The 26558-nt window shown below is 43.4% G+C and overlaps 1 protein-coding gene across 1 annotated transcript; it reads left to right on the forward strand.

The window, feature by feature from the left end:
- The first annotated feature begins 5932 nt into the window (after positions 1-5932).
- Positions 5933-10255, forward strand: LOC146204731 (uncharacterized). Its single transcript, XM_084605025.1, has 2 exons — positions 5933-6052; positions 9811-10255. The coding sequence occupies exons 1-2, from the start codon at positions 5933-5935 to the stop codon at positions 10171-10173; spliced, it is 483 nt and encodes a 160-aa protein (XP_084461151.1). The 3' UTR covers positions 10174-10255.
- Positions 10256-26558: the final 16303 nt, after the last annotated feature.

Raw genomic sequence — 26558 nt, forward strand, 5'->3', positions numbered from 1 at the left:
CGTTATCACTTTATGACACCTTGGACGGGGGTGTTAAGACAAGGAAAATGTGTACAAGAGCTCCCGAACTCACCCGAAGCATTGAGGAAGGCGTCAGCGCCATAGATTTCAATTCCACACGCCTGTCCGTACACTACCTCCTCGTGGAAAACAAAGTAGTTTAAACCTTTTATGCTAGAGGGAGAGATGCAAATAAGTAAGTTTATTATGAGCAAATAGCGTTTCACATTCATTGCCTGTCCGCGTAAGCATGCATGCTTGTAGGCGGACAGGGCAGTCCAACACATATGTGACTTATATATCCGAAAATGTAGCGCAGATCTCCGCTTTACAAAACATTTTAAGGCACTGCAAGCAACGGAAATACTGAAACAGAAAATCCTTCGACACTGACAAGATTTGAAAAGAATATACAACCTCTGTAACATATACTCAAGAAGATTGCATAAAGTAACAGCTCAACAACAACAACAACAACAACAATAATAATAATAATAATAATAATAATAATAATAATAATAATAATAATAATAATAATAATAATAATAATAATAATAATAATAATAATAATAATAATAATAATAATAATTATAATAATAATAATAAATAATAATAATAATAATAATAATAATAAATAAAAGAAAGCGAAAAAAAAAAAACAAAAGTAACAAAAAAAGAAAACAAACAAGAAAGTAACACAAACTCTTACTGCATCCAAGCCACGTACAATATCACGAATCTTTGCCCCCCCCCCCCCCCCCCCCCACCCCCCCCCCCCCCCCCCCCCCCATATCACAGACACCGAGCGTGATCTTTTAAGGATACATCCATTCGGCTCCCGCAATCCCGCCAGGCAGAAACCATGAAAACAGTCAGTCGGAATACGAAAATTCGTAAAGAGCCCATGATCAGGGATGAAACATGCAATAGCAACATTCTTACCACACAAACCCGAATTCTAACTTCACACGCACGAAGAAAGACAATCGACCAATTAGCAAGTGACCAGAGCAAAACGCAAATCAAAATAGAAAGCACACTTCGAAGCAACGGAACACACACGCAGAAAAAAAAAAAAAAAGAGCAAGCATTTAGTTAACCATTTCTACTGGATATTTTCCAAAACCATTCGTACACCTTACGTTTGACAAATGTAATGGATGTTATATCCAGATCCACCACAAACTTATTGAAATAAAACTGAATGTAAAATTCCTTCGTTCGTTTACTGTAGTTTTGTGCACACTCTTGGCACGACATAAGTTTCTATAGCGCGAAGGTCGCGTGTTTTTATATTCTTTGTTTTGAATTCACTGTGGAAGAAATGGCTCGTGAGTAAAATAATTAACATCAATGTCCTGCACTGTAAGTACTGAGTGCTGTCTCATTATTTCTGCAATATCTTTACTCTGCGCGCTAGCTCCGTAAGCTATGTTTCGTGCTATCGTCTTTAATATTGCGTTTAAGACATTCAACTTATATTGCGCTGCACACCCAAAGACTGTTGCCCGTATATGAGTGTTGATTAGCCAAGTGCCATTATATATGCTTCTGCATCATGCTATACTGCAGACTGATCTTAATCTGTTATAACAGCGGAAACAGCCTGATAACAAGGCTGGCAGTACTTGTAAGATAACTAACTAACTAACTAACTAACTAACTAACTAACTAACTACTAACTAACTAACTAACAACTAACTAACTAACTAACTAACTAACTAACTAACTAACTAACTAACTAACTAACTACAACTAACTAACTAACTAACTAACTAACTAACTAACTAACTAACTAACTAACTAACTAACTAACTAACTAACTAACTAACCTAACTAACCTAACTAACTAACTAACTAACTAAATAACTAACTAACTAACTAACTAACTAACTAACTAACTAACTAACTAACTAACTAACTAACTAACTACTAACTAACTAACTAACTAACTAACTAACTAACTAACTAAACTAACTAACTAAATAAATTAATAAATAAATAAATAAATAAATAAATAAATAAATAAATAAATAAATAAATAAATAAATAATCGTTTCGCTAGGTATTCACAGTGGGATGTCCAAGAGAAGTGCTCATCAAAATACAATCCTAGATACTTGACGTTTTTAGAGATGGCGACTTTGGAACAATTACAGTTTCGGCAATTGTCGCTGTGCATCTACAACTTGGATGACACAACGATTTTTTTATGAGGACTATGGAAGCAAATTAACTGGGCTTTTTGTTTGTTAAGGTAGATGAAATTGTTATTAAACCATGTCAGGACTTTACAGATGTCTTTTTTTTTTTCGTTTCATTTTTATAACCCCTTTATTATACTTTGGTCCAGCAAGGATTAGTTCCTTGTCATCAGTATACTGATACATACTGGAATGTAGATGCAGCTGCGTAATATCATTTATGTACAAATTAAACAATAAGACGGATCCTTGTGGAACACCATATTTTATGGGAAGTAAAGCATTGTTAACTCCATTTATCCTAACAGCTTGTTGTCTGTCCTTGAAGTAGTCATCAAATAACTTGCCTGTATGGTCCGCGGAATCCCATCAGATATAATTTTTCAATTAATAAACTATGGTTAATGTTATCGAAAGCTTTTTGAGATCTCAGAAAAGCGCCAGGACGATTTTGTTACCGTCTATGGCTTTGTTCACATTCTCCGCAAAATCTTCAAGTAGTGTGGTGGTGCTTTTCCCACATACAAAACCATGCTGAGACTCGGACAACAGGTGGTGCTTACTACAAAATGAAGTCATCCGCTTATATATTACTTTCTCTAGGGCGCATTCTAGGCACGATAGAATGGCTATAGGTCTATAATTTAGACACTGTTGCTTGTAACCGTCTTTATAAACAGGCCTTATTAACGATACCTTCATTTGACGCGGGATTTTACCATTACGTATGATTTCTGATAGTATGTATAATATGACAGCTTTAAGTTTATCATAATCCATGATTAGGTCTCTAACCCGAGTTTCATCATATCCTGGTGGCCTTGCTAAATATAGCTTATTTATAGCCTCCCTTACTTCTATGCCGGTAAGCTCAGTCATATATGCTGAATGAATATTTGAAGGAAGAACTATGCCCTCCTTATGTGTATGGATATCACGCTATCGAAGAGATTCTGCTATATTGGCAAAAGCATAGTTGAATTCATTGCTCAACTTTTCTAGTTTTCTACGGGGAAAGTGATTAGCGATTATTTCATCTATACCCCGTTTTTTCTGTTTTCCACTTAAAGTGTTAAGTTTCCAAGTTTTCCTTGTATCTCTTTTACAGTTATTTAGTTGTTCTTTAAAGTAATTATTTTTCACCATCCGCATCATAGCTGTTAGCTTATTCCTGGTTTGTCTGTGTTCTTCTTTTAAATCTGCATTAGAGGGATCCTGTTAACACCTTTGCCATAAACGTTCCTTTAAGTAACTTGTTTTTATTATATTGTTGTTTATCCAAGGTTTCTCTGCCTGCCTTCTCTTCATAGAGACAGTTTTTTTGAGGCTCTGTAGATGACCTGAAACTGCTCAATTAGTTGACTGTATGCTTCATTATGATTATGGTTCAGGAGCGAATCCCAGTCATAATTACTAATTTGGCGATCAACTTTCTTGTTATTCAAAACAGAGTTCTTTAACATATAGCTTTCAACACAACACTCGTCACCACCAAGAATTGTGGTGGTTACATAGTAGTGTTCTGCTAATTTTTGTTTTTTAATGCCAGAGTATGCTTCCATATCGACCATGCGTGTATTAATATGATTGATGCATTAACGCACTAGTTTAGCTCCCAGAAATTCTTCCCTAGTAAAACCTGAAATTGTCATCTCAGAACCGTAGCCTGTGAGAGCTGTTAAGTAGTCAGATACACCATATTTGCCTGTTGAAGAGTTATCAATGTTAAAGTCACCAACTAATACGAGATTATTATGTTTCTCTAAGCTCGCCAATTGCATCTCGAATTCATTAATAAAGCCATTCACATTCTTCACAGGTGGTCTGTATACGGCACATATATCACGAACGACAAATTAGGCCTTTCAAGTATGAGGGTGATTACTTCGGCTTCAATAAAAAACATTGAAATTTTTCCATGAAGCCAAGAATTCTTAACATAGATCACCACCCCTCCTTCCTTTCTGTCATCCCTACAGAGCGAAAATTGTTTGAATCCTTCGATTTGATATAACTGCACCGCGTCACTGTTAACTTAAGAGAGCACGTTGTTGGGCTAGTCGGTCATACATATTCAAAAAAGGGAATTGCGCTAAAAAAAGACACGGACGAGGAGAGGACAAGGACGGGCGCAAACTCGCGACTGGCGCGAGTTTGCGCCCGTCCTTGTCCTCTCCTCGTCCGTGTCTTTTTTTAGCGCAATTCCCTTTTTTGAATAGTCACTGTTAACGTTCACCTCGGTTAAAACAACATCTAAAAATGATATGAATTGATGCAAATGCTTCATTAAAAGGTCCCAGTATTTCTGAAGACTTCTGATGTTCACATGTATCAAGTCAAGTGATGTAGTTTTCTTCTGCTCCTTAATATTGTCGAGTCTGCGTGTTGTCCATTCATCTATTGTGCCAAATTATTGTTATAAGTGATAGGGTTTCCTCTGATTCAACTCTAATCGCATGCTTCCGCATATATATTTTTCACTTTTCACCCACACATATTTGTATGACGTTTCCTTCGCTTGCTTCCTTGCTAGCCACAGCAGGTTCTTTGAGTAGGCTGTCATGTTCTCGTTGATGAAAATATTGTCATCTCTCAGGAATGTTTTCTTATCTCTTGTTTGTGTGCTCAAGAAACTAACCAGTGTAGGAGGTGTGTTGCCCGCTTTAGCTTTTATTCTGTGTGTGCTTTCCACATGTTCAGTCGTCGGATCCGCCAATCCGAGCCTTCCCGCTAGCAACCGCAACTCCTCTTTCAGGTTTTCATTCCTGTTTTCTGGAATGCCGTGGATCTCAATTTTTCTCCTACGGGAATATTCTTCTAGGCTCAGAAATGACCACCTCAGGAGAGCTACCTCAGTCTTTTCAGCCAAAAAGGCTGTTACCAGAGTTACAAACTTTTGCTTTATATCGTCCATTTCCTTTTTGTTTTGAAGCATTTGCAACACTCTGTCGCACTGCTCAGATACATGCTCCAAGGAAGTTTCCATTGTCTCCATTTTCCTTCCCTGTTCCTCTAGTTTTAACAGCACGTCATCATGTTTCATCGCTTGAGCTTCAGTAGTCTTTTCTAATTTTTCTAGACGATTAGGTACATCCATAACCTTCTCTGTAAGTGTCGTTATGCAGGCCATCACGTCTCTTATTGATGGCTCCCGCTCTTGATCCACCTACCCAGTATCAGAGTGACTGCCTCGTTTTTGTCTTGTTGCCCTAGTAGTACCCGATGTGCAAGTTGGGCACGTCCAGCATTCTACGTCGTTCTTAGACATCTTTTTCAAAGCTGTCTTTGCTACACTCGAGCACTGACCAATGTGATACGAGTTCTGACAGATTAGACAGTTAATGTTATCTAACTTAAGAGCCCTGATGCATGCAAGACACACATCTTTATCTTCCATTTCAAGTAAGCAGAGTGCAGTCCGGCGTAGCGCACAGAACAAAAAGAGGCCAAATAAATTAAGCTGTTTCCCTTACCTAGAATGGCACAACAGAGATCATCAGCGCTGCTCGATGTGCGCACCGCCGGACTGCAATCCTGCATCACTCGCAGTTCTTTTAAGTAGCCGTCCGTCCAACTCGGTTCGTTGCTGGTTCGCGGTCTCAAAATGACGTCATTTTTGACGCAAAAGTCACTGCACACGCCCATTCCGATAAGCAGCACACTGCTAATCCTTTCAGTTTATCGTTGCTTCGCTGTGTTCTTCTTGAGGCTGTCTGTTCCGCCCCCGCATGCAGTATCGAAAATCCTGGTGCCGCTTGCAGGCTCAGGCAGCTGCAGGCCCGCTTCCCCCTCCTAGCATTGCAAGACAGATCAGCAGCGCTGCTCGATGTGCGCACCGCCGGACTGACGTAAGTCTGCTTTCCGTCATTCGCTTTCAGAATGCCTACAGCCGCTGTGCCTTTGGCAAGGAAGCAGGACATTGAAAATGGCTTCCATCATCTTTTGTTTTCTTGACTTACGTGAGACTATTTTTTTTTAGCTCTGGCTTCAGATATGGCCAATAGTAAAGGGAGTTTGGACTTATGTGTCTCCGTTAGGAAAAACGCAGATATAGCAAGTGGATATGTTGACGCGACCTAAATTGGCGCCAATTAGTGTTTCCGGCCACTTCCCAGATAGAACATGCCTTAAATGAACTGCTGTTGTGTGCAGTCTAAATTTGCACTACAAGGAATATTTAGCAGAGTGAACAAAGTATTCCTTGCGTAAGTAAAATCCTGAGCTAGGACGCATGTAAACAGCTTTAATAAGCAGTCCGAAATAATGCCATCGTATCAAGAAAAAAGAAAATAATAGCCTGGATTTGTTTTTCAGAGCAAATACACATGCGGCAGAATGGCCTTTGTATGATCGTAATAGATGCCTGAAAAGACTCTTGCACTATATTTTCGAGGAATGCTTGCCAAAATATTTATCCGTTTACATACTTTTTTTACGGCTCCTTTAAAAATTCCTGAGTGAGCTTTCTCGAGAAAAAATAATAAATATGTGCATCATGCTGCTTATAGGGCAGGAAAATATATGTCAGGTGATGTTAATCCTTTAAAATTGCTGAAAATGACCATAGGCTAGCATGTGTTTTTCTGCTTCACACCTTTCCTCAAAAATTATCTAAGGTGTTGTGCGGACCATATTAGCACACAGCGAGTATTGCGGCTGGCAACGAATGCTGACTCGAGAGATCGTTGCGTAACGTGGTATAAAATTGGCTTGGACATAACTGTCGGAATAATGCTCACCCTCATCTCCTCACCCTCACATTTATCAAGCTCTAAATATTTCTGCGAACTCAAAGATGAAATTCGCCCTCCTGGGCACTACAAAACTCAAGCTTTATTCTTTCTAATGAACTGGGTTCTTCCGGCGACAAGCGAATAACCTCTTTGAAGATGTACGATGTTGTTCTTCCACGACCAGCTGCGCAAAGAAAGAAGAGGTGATTGTCCGACCAACAGCAACATTCCAAAAATGAAACAATTAAATATTTCCCTTCTTCGCAATATCGGTTACAATTAGAACATCCGTCCTTGTTTGTCAATGTATAGCTCGCTTTCGTTTGCACCCCAATGCAGAAAACTACCACTTTTCGCTACATGTCGCATATTGTGTTTTTTTTTTCGAATCACCGATATTTTTCCACCTCTGGAAACGGCAACGGCGCCGAAGTGAGAAGGAAGAAAGCACCACGAGACACGAGGCAGCTTCTTCCTTTTCCCTTCTGCGCGTTCGAAGCCCACCGCTGACGTCGCTCGGAGTCCCAGTTCTCAAGATGCCTTTTCCTAGGATTTTGTTCAAGAGAACCGAGAGCGAAATCGCCATCATCGAAGCCATCGAGTCCAGCGAGGACAAGCCCGCCAAGAAATGGTTCAGCTCCAGGTTCAAGAAGATGGCCGCCTATGTAAGATTCGAACGCCCAGCGTCGTCCACTCTGGCTTCGTTCCGGTTGGCGTAACTTAACCTGTTGCCAGACTATGCTACCAGTGTTTCCACCAAATTTGATGGCCAAACACTCTCAAGGTTAGGTTAGGTTAGGTTAGGTTTGGTTAGGTTACGTTAGGTTAGGTTACGTTAGGTTAGGTTACGTTGCGTTAGGTTAGGTTAGGTTAGGTTTGGTTAGGTTACGTTAGGTTAGGTTACGTTGCGTTAGGTTACGTTGCGTTAGGTTAGGTTAGGTTAGGTTAGGTTTCACAGCACGCGTAGTCGAAATTCGCAGCAGCCAACGGTCATAGCGAGCGCGGCGATTATTTTGCAGCGGCAAGCGCTGTATTGTAGGCGTGGGATTGCGAGGAGGAAAGTTCCGAGGAAGTGAGTGAGGGAGCGGTGGACGGAGTGGAAACAGCCACACTGTGCCCGTCAAACTTGTGGGAGTGTTTGGCCGTCAAATTTAGTGGAAACACTGGTAGCATAGTCTGGCAACAGGTTAAGTTACGCCAACCGTAACTCGTAACTTAACTCGTCCGGCACGTCCGCACATCGAAGCAAAGTGACTCATGCACAGAGGGACCCGCAGGTGGTGCTTCATTTGGCCTTCCACTTCGATGCGCGGCCGGGTCGGTGTTGGTCGGGCAACGAAGAGAGCGACCATCCATCCGCTAACGTGTTCACTGTAAAGGGGATTGATTTTGTACCAATTTTTTTTTGCGCCGCATTGTTAGAGGTTTAGCAGTGAGCCTGGGCTATTAAGGTGGGCGAAGAAAAAATGCTCCTGTCCAGAGGTTATGGGCCACGTAGCGCAAACTACGAACCCTTTAGACCGAAGCGCATATTCCCGTAACTCTCAGAGGTGCGTCCGCTATAGCCAATAGGCAGTGTTTTTATCATCTCCGTGTAGTAACCAGCGAAAGCTCTCGAAGAACTGATGTCACAAAAAAAAAAAAAAAAAAAAAAAAAAAACGTTATGTATTCAGTCAGTGGTGTTTCCATCGTAGTGAAAGCGTGAATCCACACTGCACGCGATGTTTTAGGTCAGCAGAGCTCACTTAATGCATACCGGCCATTTTATCGTTCACTGACAGCAAGGCTCTCATACACAGGGCCAGAAATCATTAAGGTAAATATTAAGAATTCCCCGCACGCAGTCAAGACCATCTATACCAGGGAATTAAATTTTATGGAGGTAGGCGAAACAAGTCAATTTCGTGCATTCTACTTATAGGATGCGAACAGTACCGGAAGCGTTCTCATTGATACTCAAAGAGGTAAATCATATTCCCACGCATACTCACCCACGCATACTCACTCACTCACTCACTCACTCACTCACTCACTCACTCACTCACTCACTCACTCACTCACTCACTCACTCACTCACTCACTCACTCACTCACTCACTCACTCACTCACTCACTCACTCACTCACTCACTCACTCACTCACTCACTCACTCACTCACTCACTCACTCACTCACTCACTCACTCACTCACTCACTCACTCACTCACTCACTCACTCACTCACTCACTCACAACTGGGACCGTTGAAGATACAAGCAGTGGTCTGCCGCCCGCTCGCCTTGTCAGTGCTTTTGAGCAGACTGCTCTCGCTTCAGAAGGCAACCGCTCCGTTGTAAACTCTAAAAAGCCTTCGCACCCGGCTCATCATTTCTTTCGAGCTGTATCCACAAAGTGCGAATCTTTCATTGCGCGGCGATTATTGGCGCAGACGCTGCAGAGCTAGTGAAAGTAGGTATGTGCCTTGCAGCAAGCATCAGAAACCGAAACAGGGGCAGGTTCCTCTCCAGCCAGCATATGCCGCGGAGCGCACGTGATGCTTGTGACGGTACTGCGTCGCCCGCGGAAAGCACAGCATTCTGTCTGCTTTATGACGTATTCCAATCGGCGATCCTAATCAAGAGCCTTTTCTCTGCGGAACCAAAAAGCGTGTTTCAGTGGGTGATTTGGATTCAGACTTTGAGTTCGATTGGACGAGGAGCAAGATATGTGTTATATCACATATCTTCCTCCTTCGCTGGTTCAAAAAGCTGCTCCAAATCCCTGCTTTCAATACGCCAATAACCGTTCTTCACGAACGCATTCACTCGGGTCACTGCATCCACCAATATGGACGCAGCTCAGAGTCAGCCATACAATCGAGGACGTTTCTTCGCAGGTCATCTACGTGATATTTGCTGCCATCATCCTATGGCAAAGCAAAGGACTTTCCTACAACTCCCTCTCGACGGGAGGATACGTTATACTCTCGCTCCTGATCTTCATCATGCTAACTTCAGTACTGGCCTCAATCAAGACAATTATGGGCTTCCGCGAGTTCTACGCTAAGCTCCATAGCGAGCATTACATCTCCTCGAAAGAGCCTGCGGGTGGAGCCGAGACGGAAGGAGGCGGAGGGGATAAGTTGGAAGATTTTGCCAACTTTTGCCGGCGGTCACAGGGGCTCCCCGTCCCTGGGAAAAACAAGGCAGACCCGGAGTCCAATGGCGACGAGATTGCAGACTTACAAAGCGTTGACTGAACTTCTAGTGGTCATGTGCCGGTTCCACAACGTCCGCGCCACATCCGCTTCAGCCAGATCCGTCCAGACTCTCTCGCTTGCAATAAAGCTGTCATGTGAGCTTGAAGTCGGTTGACTGGCGTCCTTCAGAAGCGCTTCAACGCCACGTTTGTCCAGTTCCTTGTCTCAAATTTTCAGATATTCTACATGCGGCGATCTTCTGCCATATTAGAGCACCTGGGTATATCCTATCGGCGAGCGGCGATTGTTTCTGATAGGTGTCTCTGAACCCAACCTAAAGTTAAGATACGCTCACTGAAGGTATGAAATGATTACAGAGAAGGTAATAGAATAGTGTAACCTTTGAAATGTCGTCCCCTCCTGGCTCTTTTCGCGGCTGGTTTTGCGGTAAGTAAGAATAAAAGAACATTACATAATGCAACCTAAAGGGGATTATACCCCAGGGAAGATGTTGGTAACTTATTATGTTGATTATTTTAATGCTGTTCAGAGGAGCCTACCGTTTAAAGAACGAAATCCCGCATTCTGGACTCGGGACTAGAGATGTGCCTTTAAAAAGAAGCACGCTAGCTCTTCTGTTGTGTTCACGACCTGAAACTATATGCCCGGTAATTCAGCGAGCACTTTGAAGAATTCATTTATATAGACAGTTCGAAGTGATAAAAAAATATTTTTAGAAATTAACTCACTTGCAATGGACTTAGTTTACTGTAAAAACTCTTCTAGTTACCGACTTTCTTAACAAATTATTAACACCGTTGTGTTGGTTGGGTGGTCAGCCAACAACGAGTTCGAAGCCGTGATGTTGATATCATACCAGTTTTAGAAACGAAGACTCAATTTCTAAAAGGTAAGAATTGCGAGGAAATCCGGGGTTTTTTTCCCCAAAAAAGTGAAACTGAATGCATCATACGCGGAGGAAGCTATACGGAAAACTGACATCAACTGATGTGCTGCAGTGACACTGGCGCCCAATTCAAGCTGCATGCTCTTCTGGGTTACGCCATGGATGTTATTTTGATTCACCGCTTGCCACATGGAAAATAAAAGTGATCGCCAACTGCGTTGTCACTGTTTTTGAGAGTGACAAAGCAAAAGGAAATTCGCAACTGCGTTGTAAATTTTGTTGCAACGGTCACTGCAGCGCATAGCGGACGGCCGGTTTCCACTGAGCAGACTGCGCTTATAATGAGCTCGGTGTAGGTCTTGTCGAAAAAACGCGGCGGAGCTGTTCCCCGCTCTGTAAGCCTTTAAAAATTTAGTTTCCTTCTTTTTTTAAAGAACTGACATATCACTGTCCTGTCAACGGCTTCCAACTCCTCATTAGCGTTAGCCACCCAACTACTTAATTAAAAGCTGCTTTTGAGTTTTAGAAAATTATTTACGTAATGTCAACCCGTTTTACAGTAAAATTACGTCCTGCAAAGCCCAGACAGGAAGATGGACCCCCCCTCTCCCCCCCCCCCCCCCCCCTTCCTCCCAGCGCTTATCCTTTCTTTTTCCCTTATCGCAGCTCTGTTGAAGCCTTTGAAAAGATGTAAACCAGCTAACTCCAAAATTTCGTTTTACCGCAGTAGGTTACTGACACCGTGATCCTAGGCAATTGACACAAGTGCGCTCTTCTATCCGCTGCTTTCCAGGATGTGTGTAAAGCCTTTATGAAGCGTGAGGAGCTAGTAGCCGATAAGACCTGATCGTGCAGTAATTGGGAAGTCCTTCTCCCTGAGTGGTGGTGGTAATAACTTTATTAAAGCAGAGGAGTTTGGGGCATGCATGCCCCTGGGCCCCCGCACGGCCCCACTACACTCCTCCCTGACGGAGTGAAAGAACCAACGTCGCTCTTGAAGCGCGGTGTCATGCGAGGCATGATAAGTCGGTAGAAGTATATACGGCGGTTGTTTCAAAGTGCCAGAACATGATATCGCGTATTTCGAGTTCTAAACTGAATCTTAGCCTGCTATATGAGTGAATAGTTTCCTGCGTTTATTTATTTATTTTGCACTCCGCAGTTTCCATTTTGGGGGGAGAGAAGTCGGGAAAAAGAGTAAGGGGGGCGGGAGGGGGGGGGGGGGGGCGTTGTAGGTATTGTGCACTGGCCTTATATTGTTTATTAGCTTCCTGACAACGCTCCTTCGACCTGCTTTGTGACATGGGGGCATCAATTGATTGGCGCCAACGTATTTCTTATTTTCTGGCTGCTCCCCCTTTTTGCGCCCTAAGAGTTGTGGGAAGATAAGCCCTGTATACATGGACTCGACAGAGTCGGGTCGAGTAAGCCTGTCGAGTAAAAAACCAGTTGTCGGGTTCATGTATACGCAGTCGAGTAGGTTAACTCGCTTCACCCGCTTGTCTAAAAGCATGTAGACGCTGTCGAGTCAGGAAGTCGAGTTATGGCGAACTCTGGGATTAAAAAGCAACCGGAACAGCGAGGAGCGTCAGCGAAGTTGAGTGCTTTTTAGCCCTCATCAACGATAAAAAATAACAATCGAAGCTCTCGATATTAAATGGCAACGGAATCAATTACGAGTAAGAAACTTGCACAATAACTTCAGAGCTCGACGCTACGCGCCGCTGCGATACTTACTCGCTAGAAAGCGAGTTCATGTAGACACCAATCGGGTCGAGTAATGGTGACCTCGCTTAAGGCCGCTGTGCGGTCACTATTTGGGCGCTGCGCCCGTCCGCTTGAGGACGCATCCGCCAGGTCCTAACAATAGGGCGGACGGAGGCATGCGTCCTCCGCCCGGCTGCCGCACAGAGTTCGCCAACTTCAACTTTTGCCGCATGCGTTCTGGAGGCGCATCGCAAGCTCCTCCTACTTTTTCAAAGATGGCCGCCGACCGAGCGTAGGCGAAACAAGGCCTAGGCGGACGGTGCCTGTCGATGAAAGATAGACTTCATGTCGCTATTGCTCGTTTATTACGATTATTCAAAGCGACTTGGAAGTTTGGCTTGCCATGTGCACAAGCATCGAGTGACAGTTCCCCCAGTTGAGTTGGCCTGCACCGAGTTGACGAGTGGCCGACAAACCTACGGAAGATGTACTACTGCTTGCTACACAGTTGCGGTGTTTCGACGTGTTTATTTGGAATCGTTTGTGATTGCTGCAGGATTTTCACGGACAGCATCAAGAAGCAGCTCCCCGCAGTGAATTAATTCCCTGTGCGCGTATACAGTTTCATAGCAGCGACAATTAGTGGGAGTGTAGCGAAAGTGATGCGTTCGGAACGACTGCTGTTTTGCCAAGTTGGTGAAATCGCCTGCAAGTATATTTGTTACGAGTGAAAAGCTCACTGCGCACGCTTTGTTTTCCGAATGTTGATATGAATTTTGAGCTGTACTAGTCGCATTCATTCGTCTGCGTGCAGCGATCGCGAGCAATCACTGATATCAATCGTGTTTCGTGTATGTGCTGTGCTTCAGAACTGCCGTGGGTGTGAAGTGCCCTTTCTGAAAACTGTGTTTTACGTGCGCGAAACGATTTTGGCTGCACGGAGAAGCGTCGGGAAGCCGGCACCAATCTGCTGCTTGATGCTTCGTGAAGTATGTTTGCGATGGTTGCTTGTTATCGTTGCTTCGTGTGATGTCTTGACAGATGTGTTTATTGGGATTAATCGTTGTACTCCGAATGCTCTCATTACAACCGGGCGCGGACGGCATTGTTGTTAGTGTTCTTGGCCTGTTTGTATATAGGTATGAGTTGTGGGCACACAACCACGGCGGGCTTGTAACCAAGTTTTAGTGCCGAGAAAAAAGACAAAAGAAAAAACAAAAAAAAACTACGCATTCTTGTTCTGTGAATGGAACGATTACCGTAGAAATGGCTGAGAAAGCTAAGAAGGTGTGTAAGATTTTTAGGACAAGTGTAATAGATTGGGCAGTGTTATATGGTACAGGAAAAAAAAGTATAAACACAATCTGAAATGAAATGCCATCTTATGTGTTATTCAGTTTCCCCATTGGAGCAGTATAAGGTTAGAAGGATGGAAGTTTTCTGCACATTGTGCAGGACAGGCCTCATGCTATTCTCATAAAAAAAAAACTCGCACTGTGAGCCATAATAATAAAGAGTAAGAGTACCTGCAAGCAAGATCTCAGTACAAAACCACCTGCACGAAAATGTATAAGGCTCCATGGATTCAGCTTTATCATGCGGCTCACAGAGCATAGTGTGAACCTTGTGGTGCAAATATATGGCACAAGGCAAATGTTTACATCTTGCATGCTTTAAGCTGCATGCAGTAACACTTCATGAGAGTGATGAATGCTGGTGCTCTCAAGTATGACTCAAGGAGCAAAGATTTTAGGGATATTCATAGCAGAAATTAATGAGTAGAAGGAATGTAACAGGGTCACACAAACACTTTCGATGCTCATTGAACTCTATCTGCATTCAACTCGTGCAATCGTGCCTGAGCCTGCTTGGATCGAAGCTGTTTCTGAGCGCTCTTGAGTTTTAAAGTACATCCGAGAGCGGGCGTCGCCACCCTCGATGTCACCTAACGCACACAAAGGAAGCTTCTCAGTGGTCATTCAAAACGGCCATGCAGCACCGGATGCTTCAATGCTTCCTGAAAACCTCAATGAGGATCACAAGTGTTCGCGTCGGAGAGGTATAAGAAGGAGCAGGTAATTTCAGACTGAGTTTGCTAAGAAATGGGCTGCTATCACAATTCTTTCAAGTGCGTTACAATGAAAAACCAAAGGTATGTGCAGAAAATAGCATATCATAAGCTTTTGTACTCTCAAGACCGGCAGTTTGCGCATGTAAGCACTTCAGACGTCACGTGAAATCCTGTGAACAGCTGACCAGCGGCATTGTTTTGCAATATACATTTCCCTCATTGTCTTATGAACAGCAAAAAAAAAAAAAAAATGCTTTTCATTATGGCAATAACATGCACCTATTATTTACTGCAGATTTCCTGCTCTCATTGATTCATTTTTTTTTATTTTTACTTCTTAATTATTTCGTGGTTGAAATTGCCTACAAGTATTTGATTCGTTTGAAAAGCTCACTACACATATCTTGCACATCTGAATGCTGAAATAAAGTTCGATCTGTGCAGGTAGTCGCATTTGTTCTTCCCCCTGTAGTGACCATGTATGCACGGCTTTTTCCCTGCAACGTGTCCATCATAAATATTGATTGTGGCTCGTGTGTACTGTGCCTGAAAACAGCTTGGGTGCGATGTGACCTTTCTGGAAACTATTTTGTATTAATGAAATGATCTCCACTGTCTGCTTTCTGATATGACTACAGAAGCATCGGCACCACTCAGTGGCTTGATTCTTCATGAAGTATAATTCTTGCAATTATAGCTAGATTATAGCAAGCCTGTCTTGTCTGTGCCACGTCTTGTTCTGATTAATTGTTATGTTGAGGGTGCTGGGTATCATGATGGTGTGCCGACAAAACTGTTAATTTTCTTGTCTCTCTGAAAAGGGTACATATCTGTGATGGGTACCGAGGGTTTGGTGTTGAGCCAAAAACAAGAGGAGAGATTCATGCCCCAATAGAGCACATGCCGTGTAATAAACTTCTGTCGTTCTATCCTTAGCTCAACAGAGCAAGATGCCACCAAATGAATGGCTAAGAAAGATGGTAAGGCCCATTATAAGACTGTAATGAATTGGGCAATATTATGGTGCAGAATTAAAAAAAAAAATGTACAATCTGAAAGGAATTTTCAACTTGGCTAAACATTCTTCCAGTTACAATGATACAACAATATACAGGTACTTGCACACTTTTACCAGGGCAAGGCCCTTGATCACACTGAGGGGAAGACGAATTCAAATAACGAGTTGCAACTGAGCAAGATGAATTTTCAAACAAGTTTGCTTGAGACTAAACTGTGAAGGTTCGCTAGTGTCAACCCTCTACAGCATGATAATTCGAATAGAATCCCGTCGCACAACCACATTACCTTGCATTGCCTTGAGCTGCATAAAGTGATGCTTCTTAAGAATGTTAAATGCTGCTGCTTTGTGTAGCAAGAAAATGGAAATTACTTGGCAAGGACCAAATGTTGAGGAGAACCAGAATGGGGAGGATAAACATTTATTTTCTGGCTTCAAAGACCACTATACTGGTAACAGATACGAGATGCTAAAACTGGGGATAAGCTTAAGTTTGCTGCTACAGAGAGGCAACATTCATTTTTTGTTCATGGTATAGCATGCAGAAATCTGGATAAAATATCCTCTGCTTTGTTGAATTTCCTGGCTTCGACCAGAGCAGTGCAGCATTACTATCAGGCAGCACAAACAGCTTGTAATCTCAAAAAAGCCATGATACACACACCTAAAATCACTGGAGTGCTTCTAAGTACTCCACAGAAATGGCTGTCAAGTGAAAATTCATGCAGTTGCGTCAGCATGTACCTAATTAGCAATCTCGGACTGACCGAAAGCTTAGTGCGCTTCACGACTCTGGAACACAGCACCTTACAGCATGTTATGTGTCCTCTCAGAGCAATGTACTTCTCTTTCCCTGTTGAGCTCAGTGGCTATTTTTATAATGTCCCCCTAAATGAAGCGGTCACTGTATACACCCATTGCAAGGACCCCTTTGTGTGGAAAATTCCACAGAGTCTGTCTCCACATGCAACACTGCACAAGTGTGAAGAAGTGAGACTACAGTACAAGGCTGCATGCTTGAAGAAAATACAATTGTAATGAATGAGCAAGAGTAGCGCTTTGCCAACTTATCTATTTATTCAATTTGTTGGGGTAGCACAGTGGTTACGGCGCTCGACTACTGTTCCCAAAGACGCGGGATCGAATCCCGGCCTCGGCGGCAGCTTTTCGATGGAGGCGAAAAGCAAGGCGCCTGTGTGCTGTGCGATGTCAGTGCACGTTAAAGAACCCCAGGGGGTCAAAATTTCCGGAGTCCTCCACTACGGCGTCTCTCATAGCCTGAGTTGCTTTGAGACGTTAAACCCCACAAACCAACCAACCAACCAATTTATGATAGGAAAGAACTCAGCAATATAGTCATCCACACTGCTCAAAGGCAAAACAGCATTGTCTGCTAGTCTACAAGGTGCAATCATCACTATTATATGTTGTGCATACCACTGTGTATCACTGCTGCATTACAACAGTACCCCCCCCCCCCCTCTCGTCTACTTGGGGACTACGCATTAAAGCAGACAGGATCTCCCAAGTGTGAAACTGCATGGACTAGTTTCTATCCAGCTTTAAGGGGAACAAAGTGGAAACGAAAAGCACAAAAACAAGGCGCACAAGAAGCAGTAGTGCTGGCCAATGTTATTCGACGCAGCCCAAAGGCCTGTAGAGTGAATGAAGGGAAATGACAATGGCAGAGAAGGAAATGAACACACTACAGCGCAGGTAGGAACGCATCCACAAAGCTTCACAGGAATTTGTGCATGATCCTGGAAACATCTAAAAAGTAACATTGAAACACAGACAAAAAGAAATCAGGAGTGCATATAGAAACCTACACGCATCTAACACGGGACAGGATGACGTATCATGCAGCATGAGCTCTTCAGGCGAGCAGAATCTGGTGGGGCGGTCTAAACCCAGGGCTATTGAACCAGGCATGGACTAGAACCTTCCAGTGGCAGTGAAGCGAGGGCGCCGTTACGCATTCAAGAAATAGTAACCCAGCATAACATGATCAATAAAACTGCACAAGAACACGATCACAGGAAAAGAAGAGGGATTGAAAGGCGCTCTTTCTTTCCATCTTCTTTTCCTGTGATCATGTCCTTGCGCCGCTCAAATGGTCAGTGTGAACCAACTAGCATTACAGCAAGTACTACAAGCATAAAATGGTCAGCACATGTAGCATCCTTGTGGCATGTTTCCATTGCAAGGCAGATGCTGTTTGAGTTACTAAATGGCACATATGGATGAGTTGCGAATGACTATTACATATGCATGCATCCTCTGGTAGGTATGCAAAGCCTCACTGGTCCATACATATATATTCAATGCTTTTGTAGAGACAGACTCCCTGACGAAGGATCCTGCAGTGGTTGACCAAAGCATGAAATGTATTTTTTACGGTACACCTGCTGCTTGGTGATATTGTAAAATGACCCAGAAGCCTCCATATGTGCCTGTAAATACACAAAATTCAGTGAGATGAGCAATCCAAAACACAAAGCTACATTAGATGGGCTTTTAAGCATAGGTAGCATTGAGGAAAAAAAACACTGCCAGTTTCAGTTGATTAAGGAAATAAGTAAGTATACAAAATGCAACCATAATTTCAAACGGTTCGATGGTGGGCATAGCCAGCATTTTTTTATACAGTCTCAAACAGGCCAGGTGATTGTAAACAGTCAATAAAAGCAGTTTTCTTGGATTGACATTCAACTCGACATCGCCACAGAGCAATAATTCGCACACGCAATATGCATCACAGGCAATTTCTCAGCACTTTTGTGGGCACTGCAAAACCAAAAGGAGTAGGTGGTCGCTCTTAAAGTAATCGTCGCCACAAACCTGCACAAGGCAGAAGAAGGGCCTGTTAGGCAACATGGCCATTGTCGATGCGCCTTGCTCACGGAAGAGGAATTCTTGCGGGACGTCTTTTAAAGCAGGATCTGTGGATGTCACGTGGAAATTCAACGGTAGCGCTCCAGTCGTGAAGTTGATGTGCAGGTGAAGATGCGTCATCAGCGGCAACTGTTGACAGAAGCACGTGTCGACAGCTGGTTCGTCGAAGATGCCTGGCGATCCGGTAAAACTGAGCAGTAGAACCTGCACAATGCTGAAGAAGGGCCTGTTAGGCAATATGCAAATTGTAGATGAGAATTTTCCGAAACCGCTGTGGAAAAACGCATCCTGCATGCTACGGCGATGACACAGCGCAATATCAGTGCGCCGCAGCTGCCCTTTGGCTGTAGGCATGCAAAAGAGGGCGCTCTAGCTGTTCCCAATTCTCTCGCTCGATAACGCTGAATGCATTTGGGTACAATTATTCGATACACAAAATTGTACCCACGCTCGGCTTAAAGAGCACACCGCAGCAGCCCTACAAAGAGAAATTTTGGAAAGTACAATCCATCAAAGAAGCGGGCACGGGCGCTGCAAAATGGCTGAAACCAGGGAGGGAACCTTTTTATTTTCTTGAAGGGCGAGAGGCGAGCGACGGAGGTTGGAGTAGCAGTTTCCTTTGTTTTTACAGCTCGTCCCCGAAGCTGCATCAAAGCAGCTCCCCCCCCCCCTTTTTTTTTTTTCTTTCGCAGAAAAAGGCAAGCTTGCAAGGACTCGGTGTTGACCTTGCACGTCGTTGCCAAGGAAACACCCCCACTCACCCGCGCGAGAAACGGACTCTCAGAGGGGAGAAGCCTCGGTACTAGCGTGGGACTCCCTAGATTCAACTCATTTCCGGCTCCCATAACAAACTCCCTTGCCTTCTAAGGAGATGCGTCTCTCGGGTTTCCTGCTCGGTTCGAACAGCGTTTGTTTCTCCAACAAACATGGCCGCATTATTTTGATTTACTTAAATCATCTTGAAAAGAGAATAGTGTTTTACTGCTTATTTTGGTAAGGTACGAATCAACAGTTGGCTTTCCGCGTATAAAAATGTGCGCCCTTTTTTGTCTTTGTCGCTCAAATTTTGTTTGTTTGAGAAAGCGAAAGGAGCTCCAGCCGCCCTGCTTGGCACAGCAGCTACACCGGTCAGCAAATATTCGAACGGTTCATGCTTGTCGCATGGCGTACCACGTCACTATTTCATTCCACCTTCCCATCTGCACTTTCTTTTTTCTTGAGCACCCCTCCGAACCATTATTGTGCAAGGTAAACTCAATTTAAAAAAATGTGTGGGCTTATAAGACCGGAATAGGACGCTATTAGACGAACCAATAGATAGCACATAACAGCTAACAGGAAAAATTGACGAATATATTAGCCCAATCACCATAATTTGCATTCATGCAACTCGAATATTGCCCCCGCTAACTACTGATCTCATAAAGGCGGTAATTTCTACAAGTGTTAGTTCCGTTAATCTCGCTCGTATAAATTAATACTATGTGCTTTTCGGCAAAATTCTTCCGAGCTGGTGTTACCACTGAAGTCTGTTAACGCGGATGGATAATCATATGGCGCAAACTGCTGATTTGCTCCTTGACTACCGTTTTCAGCAGTAATCGACTCCCGGCAAAAGCCTCTCATTTATATCCTCGATAGGCAGCAGTGCAATGTTTGAGCTCCTTGGAGCCCTTCTTGGTTACCACCTTCATTAACAATGGCAACTAGAGTGGCGAAAGGAGGTAACCGCGGCAGGGTCGCGCATCCTGCCACCTGCGAGTAGTGGCAATACTTGCTAATACAGGAGAGCCCGGCCACGAATTCGGAATCCGCGATAGGCTTTGCGTTTATACTGATGGTGGCGTTTCATTGAGGAGAGGCTAAAATACTTTTCCTATTGTGTTGATCTTCCTGCGCGACTGCATGCAACGAACTGTGTACATGACTAGCAGAACATTAAGATCACCAGGTGACAGCGACGGCTGTGGTATTAATAGTAATAATTCGAACCTAGAGCGATAGTTTTCCATGAGTATGATATATTAAACTCCTCAGCTTGAGATGTACGATTTATAAATATGATTCATAATATACAACTACAAGTCGCCCACCCCGCCAGAGTGGCGCAGTGGTTACGGCGCTCGACTACTGTTCCCAAGGATGCGGGATCGAATCTCGGCCTCGGCGGCCGCTTTTCCTTGGGGGTGAAAAGCAAGGCGCCCGTGTGCTGTGCGATGTCAGCGCACGTTAAAGTACCCCAGGTGGTCGAAATTTCCGGAGCCCTCCACTACGGCGTCTCTCATAGCCTGAGTTGCTTTGGGACGTTAAACCCTATACAAACCAAACCAAACCAGATGTCACCGGTATATCTGCGACTTCGTCTTCCACTTTGCAATTCGGGGAACAAGTAGGAAAGGCAGTATTTACCGCAAAAATGTCGTTGTGGCCTTTAGCAGGGTCAATGTGTTACTGAACAAAATGCATTTATACAATGTAAAGCGACGAAAACACGAAGTATAAACTTTATAATACTCATATCAGCCGCACGAACCACTCATTACACTTGAGCCCCTCGAGCAGAGCTTAGAGCAGTTGTGCATACTGTGTTGAGCCGTCATATTTGGCGGCCGGTACTTAGCAAACATCTGTCAGAACATTCGACTCCACGTTTAATTTGAGAAACTCTCTCCGCTCAAGGACGATGTAAAACAGTGTTTTGTTCGTTGTGAAGTTATTTCCATGCTTATGCGGGCCGATAGCAGCGAGCAACTGTTTCGAAATCTATTTTTGGCTCTTATCCGCAAAAGCTGCGTCTACATCCAGGTCCTTTTTGAGCAAGCTCTCCCAAGAAAAAAACGTTTGCGAACATTGAATTCCTCTCTTTCTTGGTTCCAGTCCAAGAAGCACGTGAGCTTTTGGGTTGACCTCTTTAAAATCCTGCTCTACCAAAATACAGTTGCCACAATATCTGAGCCTGGACTAGTCTTGAATATACTCACTCTTCTCCGGTATATTCGCCCGCTTGTGACTCTCCTTGTGTGCAGTTAAATTTTGTTACGAACGATGTGCAAATGAGTATCTGCTGGCAGACACCCAGCGTACAAACATTGCATCTATTTCGTGCCTATACTGATGGTATTAGTTTGACTTACGGCGTTTAACGATCCAAGGCGACTCAGGCTATGAGGGACAACGTAAGTCTTCAAGGCTCCGGACATTTAGACCGCCTGGGAACGTCCATGACGTCCTAATGTCCACATACGCTTGCGCCATGCGTTTCGCCTCGATCTGACACGTCCGTCATGGCAGAAGAAAAACGGGGTTCTCGATACCAGGGATCGAGCGCACTAAAATCTTAGATACCGCGGTGGGAGGTCCCTTGTTGAGAAAACTCAAAAGTGTGAAAGTGCTAGTCGTCTCTGAGCACACATTCAACCTTAGTAGACCAGCTATAAGAAGGTGTACTCATATTGAAAAACGCACTCAATCTTGCGCAACCGGGAACAATGACCGGTCAAGGCGAAAATTCTGTCTCTGTACAGCTCTAATCAGAGTGAACCAGGAGCGAACGATACCATATAGCAACCTCTTTGTCATAGAGCACAGCTGACAACTGACCTACCTGACGCAACCGACGGATTCTGTGCCAGATGGAATGCCTTAATAACAGAGTGGGCACAGCGGACCGCGCTTAGGCATGTTGCCTTATGCTTCGTTCTTCTGCTTTGCACAGGCTTTTCTGCTCGGTTCGTCCGAACTGACCCTTCCGCAAGATGCCACATCAGTCGACACGTGCCTTCAGGATCATGTGGTACCGGACGCCGGGGATTTCGTTATCTGGCGAAACGACTACCTTCTGCAAGCACCGCCTCCGTTCCACGTGACCTCTCCGGACACCCGTTTAAAAGACCGACAGCCAGAATTCAGCTTCAGTGGGCACAGCGGACCGCGCCTAGGCATGTTGCCTTATGCTTCGCTCTTCTGCTTTGCACAGGTTGGTGGTTATTCCACTACATTTAGAAGTGACTGCCGCGGACTTTTGGTCCTGCCGTGCCCACAGCGCTGCGTTAGCATTGTCAAAGATGTGTTTTGTGTTTGCGCGCTACTCTTATGTGGCGATATTGAATCAAACCCTGGACCCGATAATTCCAATGAAAACGCTTCAGAACTACTAAAGCTGTTAGTCACAGCACATACTATGTTAACGGCCGAGATTGTAGCCCTCAGAGCGCAGCAAGGGAATTTAGAGAAAACAATATCTGTCTTGAGTACGCGCTTTGCTGATTTCGAAAAACAAACTGAGCGAATTGATCACATGGAACGCGCTATTCAAAACTTAAAATCAAAACTGGTTCATATGGAAGATTACAGTAGGCGTTCCAACTTGGTCGTTTTCGGAGTATTCGGAGGAGCCAAATGAGACAGAATCTGACCTAAAACAGAAGGTCCTGACTGAAATCTTCTCTGAAACGCTATATGTCCATTGCTCTTCTGTGGGAAGAATTCATCGTTTAGGAAAAAGCAGTGACAACAGGCCTGTAGTAATATTTTTTCAAGACTATAACGAAAAACAGGCAGTCCTTAAAAACGCATACAAGCTCAAAGGAAAGAATGTGTCTATTCAAAACGACTATTCGAAAGAAACTCTTAGGAAACGAAAACTTTTATGGGAGAGTGCCAAAGCAGAAAGGGACAAAAAAAAATGAAAGTTAAATTGGTGAGTGATAAATTGGTCGTGGCGGGCCAAATGTTTTCATGGGATGACATCACAAGCACAAGGGTGAAGCTGCCATCGCAACGTACACGACAGAATGACTGACACAGTGAGCAGATAAAAAAAGAATTCAGACTTCTAAACATAAATGCGCGCAGCATTGTCAATAAAAGCGAACAGCTTGAATCTATTCTTCTTGGTTACAATCCGCATGTTGTTGTCATCACGGAGACGTGGCTACGCGAGGAAATAGAAAATAAAGACATTTTCCCCCCACCTTATCAAGTATTTCGCCGTGACAGATTATCAAGAGGTGGGGGAGTGGCGGTCCTCGTTAAAAACAATATTCAGACGTCTTTTACTCGACAAATCGATGATCACGAAAGCATCTCGCTTAAGCTACTTTTTCGAGGCCGTTCCATCCTTCTAGTCGCGGTTTACCGTGCTCCAGATTCGCCTCTTAAGTTCTTACGCGATTTGTCGGAACACATGTCATCCTTCAAACAAAATAACATATTTCTCGTTGGTGATTTTAACTTACCCGGTATCAATTGGGATCTAGCTTCTGCTGTCTCATGTCACTGCGCACATTCTGGCCATTTGTTTGATATCATGCTGTGGAACAATTTAAAACAAATAGTAGGACAAGCTACACGTATTCATGGTTCACCGAATTCCGTTCTTGACTTGATTTTTGTGAGCCGTTCTCTTGAAACATTTACTGTTTCGATCCATCAAGGATTGTCTGATCATAAGATGGTGTATTTTACTTGCGATTTTGTTGCTGATAAACTTGCCGGACAGTCGAAAACCGTACTTGTAAAAGATTTTTCGCGTGCCAGGGATGAGAGCGTGCTAGATTATTTAGATCTGTGTCTTAGCAGCTTTGAAGGAAGTGACCCGTCTGTTCTGTGGTCTAAATTTAAACACATGGCCACGCATTGTATCAATCAATTTAGTCCATCAAGAATAAAGAGAACTGGCAAATCTAATCCCTGGATTACGCGGGATATCTTGCATCAAAAAAGAAGACTCAAACGCTTAAGAAGAGCACGTGTTCCCCGCAGTACCATCGAAATGAAGCAGGTTTCTTTGACTAAAGCAGTAGCAGCGGCCAAGCGCCATTACTTTCAAACTATTCTGCCGAAGTTTATACATAATGCCCCTCAGAAATTCTGGAATTTTCTCAGCAAACAGAAGAAATCCCTATCTTCGATGAGGCACGAGGGGGCGCTGCTCAGCAACAAGACAGATATTGCTGAAAAGTTTAATTTACATTTTCACAGCGTGTTTTCCACACCTGCAGATAATTTCGTAACTCCTGTTTCTTGTTCACAGCCCATACATGATCTTGTGTCTCAACCTGGTGTGTTTGCAATGTTGTTGAATCCTAAAACAAAAGCAAGTCCTGGCCCTGATAATTTACCTAATTCTTTTTTACATCGTTATGCTGAAATGATTTCTCACTTTCTTACGATCATTCTTCGAGCTTCTCTCTTGTCTTCAAGTCTGCCTTCTGACTGGAGGGTTGCCCGTGTAGTACCCATACATAAGAAAGGTGATGCCGCATTGTTTAATAATTATCGCCCCATATCGTTGACCTCTTCATGCTGCAAACTTCTTGAACATATTATAGCTAATTACATAAAAACCTTTCTTGACGACAACAACATATTATCGCCATTCCAGCATGGATTTCGGAAAGGCTTTTCCACAGCCACCCAGCTTACATCTGTCATTCACGATTTTGCTCAGGTTTTTGACCATTCCGGCCAAGTAGACGTCATATTTCTAGATTTCAAGAAAGCCTTTGATTTAGTTCCGCACAGTAAACGTATCCATAAACTAGAAACAATTGGTCTCCCTTCATTTATTATTAACTGGGTTTCAGCTTATTTATCCGACCGATTTCAATATGTCAGTATCGATGGTCACTGTTCCAGCCAACTTCCAGTAACCTCCGGTGTCCCGCAGGGCAGTGTCCTTGGGCCACTACTCTTTCTTATCTATATTAATGATATTACCGACGTCGTTACTCACCCTGTTCAAATTAGATTGTTTGCCGATAATTGTGCTTTGTATAATGAAATTAATGTTCCAGGCGATCAGATTTTACTTAATTCTAACTTATATAGTATTAGCGAATGGTGTAATAAATGGGGAATGGAATTAAAAGCTGACAAGACAGTATTTATGCGGATTACGAACAAAAGGAACCGCCATTCTTTTTCACACAGTCTTCCCACCCGGAACCTTTCAGAAGTCGAAGATTACAAATACCTCGGTGTAAAACTAACGAATAAACTTAGCTGGAACAAACATATTGACACTGTATGCTCATCTTCTTTCCGTAACCTTTGTTTTCTAAGACATAAGTTAAAACAAGCTCCTTCCGACGTCAAACAGCTAGCATATAACACCATGATTAGACCTAAACTTGAGTACGCGTGCACTGTTTGGGATCCACACACTAAAACTAACATTAATGTTCTCGAAAGAATTCAACGCAAGGCTGTCCGGTTTATATTTTCTAAATATCGCAGCACTGACTCACCATCTACCATAATGCTTAAACATAACATACAGTCCCTTGAATCTCAGCGCAGAATACACAGGCTAAAATTCCTCTTTCTACTAAAAAATAATAAATTATCAATGGCTCCTGATTTGTATCTTAAACCGGCATCGTCTAGGGCAACAAGAAATACGCACACCGAATCACTAACACCTTACTTTGCCAGAACTAACATTTTCAAATTTTCTTTTTTCCCGCGCACCATAACCGAATCGAATAACCTGCCATTATCATCCCTTCAGGACCTTGATTCCTTAGAAAATGCCGTGTATTGATTTGCTGTCTTGCTTGTACTTGTGTAAATTTTATGTTCATGTTTTTGCACTTTATGCTTTTCTGTTTTCTTTTGGAATTGTTGCCCCTCCTGCCAGGACCCTTCACTGGGTCTGCAGTATGATCAAATAAATAAATAAATGAATTACCGGCACCTATTGACCAACACCCATTACCGGCACCCATACACCAACAAGGCTTAGCGTCCATAGGAATACATGAAAGAGGAAGTTTGCAAAGCAGCTTTCAGATTTCAAAGGACACCTATGATGTCGTTTAGCACAGAACAACCATGAACATCCT

Source organism: Amblyomma maculatum, chromosome 1 (genome assembly GCF_055883805.1).
Source record: "Amblyomma maculatum isolate TAMU_Amacu chromosome 1, ASM5588380v1, whole genome shotgun sequence".
NCBI classification, from domain to species: Eukaryota; Metazoa; Arthropoda; class Arachnida; order Ixodida; family Ixodidae; genus Amblyomma; species Amblyomma maculatum.

Coding starts and splice junctions, on each gene's coding strand:
- LOC146204731 (XM_084605025.1), top strand. CDS start 5,933: ATGCAGTATCGAAAATCCTGGTGCCGCTTGCAGGCTCAGGCAGCTGCA. Junction 6,053..9,810: donor GTGCGCACCGCCGGACTGAC/GTAAGTCTGCTT, acceptor GTTTCTTCGCAG/GTCATCTACGTGATATTTGC.